The sequence below is a fragment of the Myotis davidii genome, unplaced genomic scaffold (genome assembly GCF_000327345.1).
Source record: "Myotis davidii unplaced genomic scaffold, ASM32734v1 scaffold428, whole genome shotgun sequence".
Lineage (NCBI taxonomy): Eukaryota > Metazoa > Chordata > Mammalia > Chiroptera > Vespertilionidae > Myotis > Myotis davidii.
Genome location: NW_006299834.1, coordinates 3,044,850 through 3,052,248, shown reverse-complemented (window position 1 = coordinate 3,052,248; position 7,399 = coordinate 3,044,850). Strand labels below are relative to the sequence as shown.

At 50.5% G+C, this 7,399-nt stretch overlaps 1 protein-coding gene across 1 annotated transcript in view; it reads right to left on the bottom strand.

Moving 5' to 3' along the window:
* MKL1 (megakaryoblastic leukemia (translocation) 1) overlaps nt 1-7,399 on the bottom strand; it is a 131,684-nt gene that overhangs the window by 11,451 nt on the left and 112,834 nt on the right. The window contains 3 exon segments of the mRNA XM_015571917.1: nt 2,002-2,163; nt 3,030-3,105; nt 5,445-5,500. Of these exon segments, the coding sequence (XP_015427403.1) occupies nt 2,002-2,163; nt 3,030-3,105; nt 5,445-5,500 (294 nt within the window).

Below are 7,399 nucleotides of genomic sequence, written 5' to 3'. Positions count from 1 at the left end.
GCCCCACCCCTGCAACCTGCAGCCTCCTCTGCCTCAGATCCCCTGCTATTAAAGGCATTTTATTTCCATTCTATGGCTGCACAAAACTCTCCTCTCCTCCCCCGGAGGCTTGTGGGCCCTGCAGTGAGGGCTCTGGGTGTGCGAAGGGGCTCCGGAGTGCAGCTCCTCCCTGGGCTGCCTACACAAGTGGAACAGGCCCACTGCGAGTATGGTGGCCTCCCTTTAGTGACTCGCAGCGTCCCAAGGCCAGCAGAAAACCCATCCTATGGCGATTCCCACCCTCCCCACCTGGGCCGGTGGCCGTGAGCGCAGGTGCTCCTGGGCTGGCTGAAGCCAGGCTGAGAGGGAGAAGTAGGAGGGGCAGGGTCCTGGCATGGAAATCCCAGGATACAGCCGGAAGGAAAGATAGTAAGTAACAGGGGCAAGTAGGATATTTCAAAAGACCCATGTCCCAGCCACGGCCTGGGGGCGGTCGGGGGAGAGGTTCTGCACCGACGGCTGTCCACACAGAGGAACCGAGGGGTGGCCATGCCGTGAAGGTGAGCTGTCGGCTACAGCTGGGGAGATCTGCTGTGGTGGGAAGACCACAGAAAAGGAACAAGAACAAGCCCTAACTCTCCCCTCCAGGGTCATGACCTGGCTCTCTCCTCACTGGGACTAAGAAGGAAGTCCCCTAGTTTGTTCCCCCACCAGCCACTCGCCCCTCCACCCCGCCTGTCCTAGCAGAGGCACACACAGCACACGGTCAGGTTGCTGGCCCCCGTGGACTTCCTGCCAGTCACACACCTACATTTTCTCCCATGATCTACTCCCAGGGAGGGGCCTGCTCTGGGACAGGTCTTGGCTGGCTGCAGAGTCCAGAACTGACCTTGGCTCAAACACTGGCCTGTAAACTAGGAGCTGTCGTGGAATCTGGTGAAGATCTGGGTAGGGAAACACTGAGATGAGGCAGATGGACGCCAGGGCAAAGCAATGAATAAAAGGGCTCTTGGGTGCCCAAGGTGTGCCCACCTCCAGCACAGTGGCTCCTCCTACACTGTGGCTCCACCGTTTACAGTGCAGATAAAGCCCTAGAAACTACAGACCCCTCTGACGCAGGCTCAGAGCACAACTCGCCATGCTTTGGGGTCCACTCCTATGGTTTTCCTCTCGTACCCTGCCCATGGCGGGAGCAGGTGAGCCTCCTTCCCCTGCAGGCACAGCTACTTCCCAAGGGCAGGAGCAGACAGCCTTGCCCAGGTTCAGGTTTTGGGTCCACTGTTGCAAAGAAGACATATCTGTACCAACAATTACCGAAATCTAAGGGAATCATGTCTAACCACCTGACTGGGACACAGGAAGCCCCACCCATCTTCCAGCTCCACATCTCACTCTGCCTCACTCCCATGCACGCACTTTCCCTTTTACTCTCCTGCAGCCCAGCCCAGCCTCTGACACCACACCCACTGGCAGGGTCGGGTTGGGAGGCCCTCCTTGTGTGCCCCCTCCAGCACAGAACTTCTGCCTATTTTACCTGCCTGTGTCTGCTGCTAGACGTGAGCTCTGTAAGGCCAAGGGCCTTCGGGGCTGTGGTCCTAGCACCTAGCCACTGCTTGGATCAATCAATATTTGAAAAGTGAAATACCTGTGGAAAATGCCAGCTCCAAAAAGAGATTTCACTGATAAAAACCCCAGTAAGGGACAGATTTCTAACCTCTGGCATTTCCGCATATTTACACACGTCGATCCTGACACCCACCTACCCCGTGAGAGAGGACTCAGCCCTGAGTCTGCAGAGATGAAGGTGGACGGGCCTCTCTGTTATGCACCTTTGTTGCCATGGCGCTGACCCTGTGGCCCCTGGCACTGTCCCAAGCTGACACAACCTGCTTGTCAGGCTCTCGCACTCTGTACCTCAGTTCCCCAAGTCAAAGCAAGAAGTTGAAGGGCAAGAAGTCCAGAGCCCGCCCCCACCCCTGCATCTGGCCTGCAAGGGCACACAGGGTGCCTGGGCCTCCTCACCGATGAGGGCTTCTTTCAAGCTGGACTCCACAGGCAGGATGTTCTTCTCCACCAGCTCCATGGGGCCAGGCCTCTGCGCAATCTTCTCGTTGAGGTCATCAGCCAGCCTGGCTCTCTTCAGCTTCAGCTGCTTGGCCTGAAGGGAAGGCTCAGCCGAGGTCTCTGCCCGTGGGAGAGAATGGAGTGCAGGAGGATGTAGAAATGGATCTGGGTTTGCCCTGGCAACTCCAGAGGAGTCTCCTTCCCTCTAGGGAAGGAGCAGAGACCATCAGAATGCAAAGCGCATCCCAGGTGGAAAAGGGTGGCCCAGCTTCACGAGGACAGAAGGAGCCCCTACTGTGGACAGTGTGTGGCCACACACAACAATGGCCACCAGGCCAGAGGACTCCCTGAGGTGGAGCTACAGAGCTGAAAAGAGCACCAGACAGCAAAGTGACTTTCTCAAGCTTGCTGTGTTACAGGGCAATTCACCTCCCTGCTCTGGGCCTCAGAGTCTTCATCAGCAAAATGTGGGGTTCACCCTAGGAAAGTTCTCTCCCAACCCCAAAGGTAGCTCAAAACTAAAAAAAATGGATAGATTCACACTGCTTTCAGCAGCCACTGCCTTCACCAGAATGTGGGAAGAAGCGTGTGCTGGAGCCAGGTGGAGTGTGTCTGGGATGACCTTACTTGTACATCACAAGTGCTCAAGTAAATGCTGAGTGAATGAATCAATCAATGAATGAAAAAGAGAAAGCAAACGCATTTTAAAAACAGATCTTAGAGGGAAAAAATTTGTATCAAGAGATGACCAGCCCCAGGGCCATCTTGTGGCCACAGGAGAAAGGATGAGCCAGCCCAGCAGAACGTGTCGGGCTTCCAGGGGAATTCCCGGCAACCACAGCACTGCTGTCTCAGCGTGCTGAGGCTCGGGCTTACCCACTGCCTACAGAAATGTGAGTGACAAGAAAGGGAAGAAGAAATGTGGGTGCTGAGACGGTGAACACACAGTGAGAACAGGGTTTAGAAGCATTGCCATTTTAACACACCTTCCAAAATGTGCATCCTGACCAACTCTGACCTCTCCGGCCGGGAACGAATCTTCCGTTTCAGGTAGTCCTCTGTCTATAGGGGAAAAAAACACCATCAAAAAGCTCTCAAATCCAGATCACAAGATTATGGCATGGACAGGGCCAAAAAGCAGCGGTGGCTGTTGGTCACCTCTGCAGCCCCCACCATCTCAGTTTGGAGACTACAGGGTGCTGAGGCCCAGGGCAGCCAGGGGAGGACGTATCTACTTCCAAGTGCACTAGCCAAGGGCACCATCCGTCAAGAATATTTGTCGGTCTGAGGTTGGACTACTGATATATATTTTTAAAACTCTATTACTTTTACTGTTATAAAATTAGTATTGTTTCATCAAAGAAAATGGAAAATTACCAAGCAAAATGACAATAAAACATTTTAATCATCTATTGTTAGTATTTTGGGATATTTATTTCTAACATTCGTCCATATGGAAGACAAGTTTGATTTTGCAGAGCTGTAATAATACTGAATATAATTTTATATCTTGTTTCAAAAAATTTCCATGATCTTATAAGCATTTCCCACTCATTTTGAATGACTACTAAATAGAATACTAATTTTGATACATGGTGTCAAAACTCTAGTTCCTTAAAGTCCAATGTAATCATTTCCGCATTTCTGAGACTCCAGGCAAACTAAGCCATTTCTTCAACAGTCCCAAGCTGCCCCACTGCCTGCGCTCATGTTATAATGTGACCCCAGATCTGTCTGACTCCAGAACTTGGGCTCTTAACCTCTGCACCAGAAATTTTCAAACCATAGGTCAAGACCATTAGTGGTTCAAGATCAGCAGAGAATGGGATAGGATAAGGTACAGTAGGGTAGAGCAGAGGAGAGTAAAAACAGAAAAAGTATCAGAGCACACTGCACGTAGGAAAGTGTGTAAAGGCCTGGTTCTGTCCTGCCTGGCCCCTATCAGGTGCCTGGGCTCTGACTGGGCAACCTGTGCCAGCCTGGGTTGGTGCTGAGCTCTCCATGAGATGGTTTAAAGCGGCTGTGGGCGCTGGATCTATCACCCCATCTGCAGTGGGCAGAAAAACTGCTCCGGCTGCTGTAGAAGATGCTAGAACAGGTGTCGGACACTGCAGGTCTTCACAGCCATCAGAGCAGACATATTTTCTAAGCCACCTGAAGTTCTGAGCAGTGACCAAGGCCAAGGCAGAATACAGTGCTGCTTAAGAAAATTCCTGGAGTCCACAGAGCAAGGTTTGAGTCCCAGCTTTGCCACTTGCTAGCTGGAAAAATTACTTAACCTCTCTCAGCTGCAACTATAAAATGAAAAGATAATAACACCTAATTCATAAGAGCTGATGTGAGCATAAATAAGAAAATGATATAATTTTACATGAAAAGTACTCAATAAAATAACAGCTGCTCTAATTGGCTCATATTTACTCCCTCCCTGCCTGCTTGAGATACAGTCAGGAAGTGGTGCCAAGACTTACAAATGGGTTGGGGGCACAGGCAATGCCCTTCCTGCCCTCCCCCCTCGCCTACCCCCATATTCTCTAACTCTCCCAGCACTACAACAGTGCAGCTTGTTACTGCTTTGGTTCCCAGTACCCATGACCTCATTCTTCTCATTCTCTCTAAGAATTAATCATGATTCTCCTTAGAACATTAAAAAAAATAATTTAAAAAGAGGAGGTAGTAAGGAAAGTCTTGGAGGTAAACATTTTCGTCCCTGAAAGAGCTGTGGGTCTTGGGGTACTGCAGTCTGTGACCCTCCCTTTGGGAGGTTCTCTTCCCTTGTCTTTTACGTGAAAGACCAAAGCGAAGGGGGTGCGAGGGGAAGCGTGTTCTGGCGACTTCCCCATCTCCGCCCACACTGGGCACAGAATATCCCCCTGAGGCCTCTGAGGGAACTGAAAGCAAGGGGAATAGGCAGCAAGCCAGGTGCAACAGCACGAACCTGGGCTCAGAGGGGGCCTAGCTTCTGCCTACACAGCCTCTAGTGGACACTGGCTGCTGAGGGCACATGAAGACCAGTGCATGCCCATCCTGGAGAGGTGTGGGCAGTGCAGCCACTGACATGGAGGGACCACCGATGCTGTTCATGTCCTAACATCCACAAAAGGTTAGGGTGGAGTTATACATGGGAAAGACTAGTGTCTCCAAAGCAACAGGACAAAGGCTCGGTGAGCACTACATACTCTTAAAGGCAATAAAGGAGAAAACTCCTTCTAATCACGTTCTGCATCATCGCGCCGGGAGATGGCCGTGTGGAGATGAAGCAGAAAAGGTAGAGTTTGCTAATTAGAACTGTGAGGCATGGGCTGGCCCTGGAGGCACGCTAGACTGGGAGGAACATGACCGGCAATGCAAGGGGCTCTGGGAATCTCTTCGGAGGCCCTAGCGAAGAATGCGTGCCTTACCCTGGCCCGCTCCAAGCTCCTTCTCTGTTCATGAAACGCAGCTGGACTTTTCAAAGCTGTTGGGAGAGGAATCAGAAAAGAATTACTTTATTAGTGAAGCATCATGTCTACTGCTACAATTTACCATGGAGAAGGCATCTTGAAGTCAAGTTAATTTTAGTAGTACTATTAATATCAGCTGAAACGACGAAGAAAATGGCACCCGAGTAAGCGTACACCTTTATGGTTCAGCTGCCCCATTAAAATAATTTTGGTTACTTTTTTCCTAATAGGAGTAGTCACTGGCCTAAGTTTAAGCTCTATAAAGTGCATTCATAGAATATAACTAAAAAATATCCTGGACCCATTGATCGGTCAACCTCCACCAACAGCGACTGGGCCTCACCTTACTCTTGGGGAGACGGGGACTTGGGAAGGATCAGAGCTGCATGTCGGGTCCACCTGACTTCTATCTCATGAGGAACCACAGAGTGACCAAACTGAATGGGGCTGTTAAACAAAATGACATGTCTACTTGGGTGCCATTTCCTTCTTCATTTCAGCTGATATTAATAGTGCTGCTAAAATTAAACTTGAATTTCATCTCTAAGGACTAAAGGAACTTCACAGTGGTTGTAGGTTTGACCCTGGTGCACACACACAACCAGCAGCTGACAAGAAGGGCTCTCTGCAGCCCCTGTCAAGGACTCCGCTCTATTCTGGGGCCGCCACCACCACCACCACCGGGGCCACAGCTCTCGACTCAGCAAACAACACTGAGGGTGGGGAGACCCAAATAGGACCCTCTACAAATTCGGCACCATGAAGAGAATTCTGTGTCAAAAACTTGGCTATAGTGACAAATGACGAGTTGGGACACCCTGAGGACAAGAGGGGGAAAGGCCCGACTCACTTCAAGTAGGGAACACTAGCAGTAAGGGAAAATGCACAGACAGCGGTCAGTTTCACTGCTGCTGCCCTGGAATTTCAGAACAGCTGCAGAACCCTGTGTGGAGATAACTGCTGCTAGGCTGCTGGCTGTGGTAGGAGTGCAGGGTAGGGAGACGCTAAAAGTAGCCAGAGCATAGATATGACCTATCCTGCCTGGGCCTTGGCATTTCCTCCCTCCATCCCAACCCTGGGCCTCAGCCACAGCAGTTCCAGAACAAAGCTCCAAATGTCCCAGTAGTACTTGTTAAATAATAATAATAATCAAATCTTAGTGTTAAACACACACACACACACACACACACACACACACACACACACACGCGCACATCTATTTCAAAAGACGAGTTGGGAAACCATCCCATTTTTTAACAGCAGGGGGAGCTATAGATTTAACAAATGATCTGGAAGGAAAATACAGCACAGACTGGAGCCCCAACAAACCAGGCAACCCAGCTCTGCTCTGGGAGTTCTTGGGCATCTTAGTGGGTAAGCAGACAGCCGCTGTGCCTGCTTCTACTGCATCAGGCTGACTCAACTGCAAAATCCAAAAGCCCTGATATGCAGGAATCTGTACTAGGCACGATGGGCCCGCAGGGAACTCACGCAGCCTTACTCTCCTCGGAGAGCTCACATGGATGAGACAATAAGCACAAGGAATCTAAGAGAAAACTCGGTGTCTGCCCCACCCCACCCCACCCCAGCTTTCTTTCTGCCTTGTTTGTCCCCACAGCACTCCTCAGGGCTGGCCCTCTCTACGGTAATACTACCTTTCTCTTACTTGTCTATGGTCAGCCTCCTACCACAAAAGCTTCATCGGGGCATGGCAGGGGTTTTGTCCATGTCTTTTATTTCTGACAGTATCCTCAGTGCCTAGAGTACCCAGCACACACTCATTCAATGAATTAATGAATATTCTGTAAGAAATGGATACCAAGTATACACGTGACAGGAAAACTGGAGGATTCTGTGGTGGAGCACTAAATTTTCATTGGGACAGCCAGGACTATGGCTGTCATCTGGGTTCA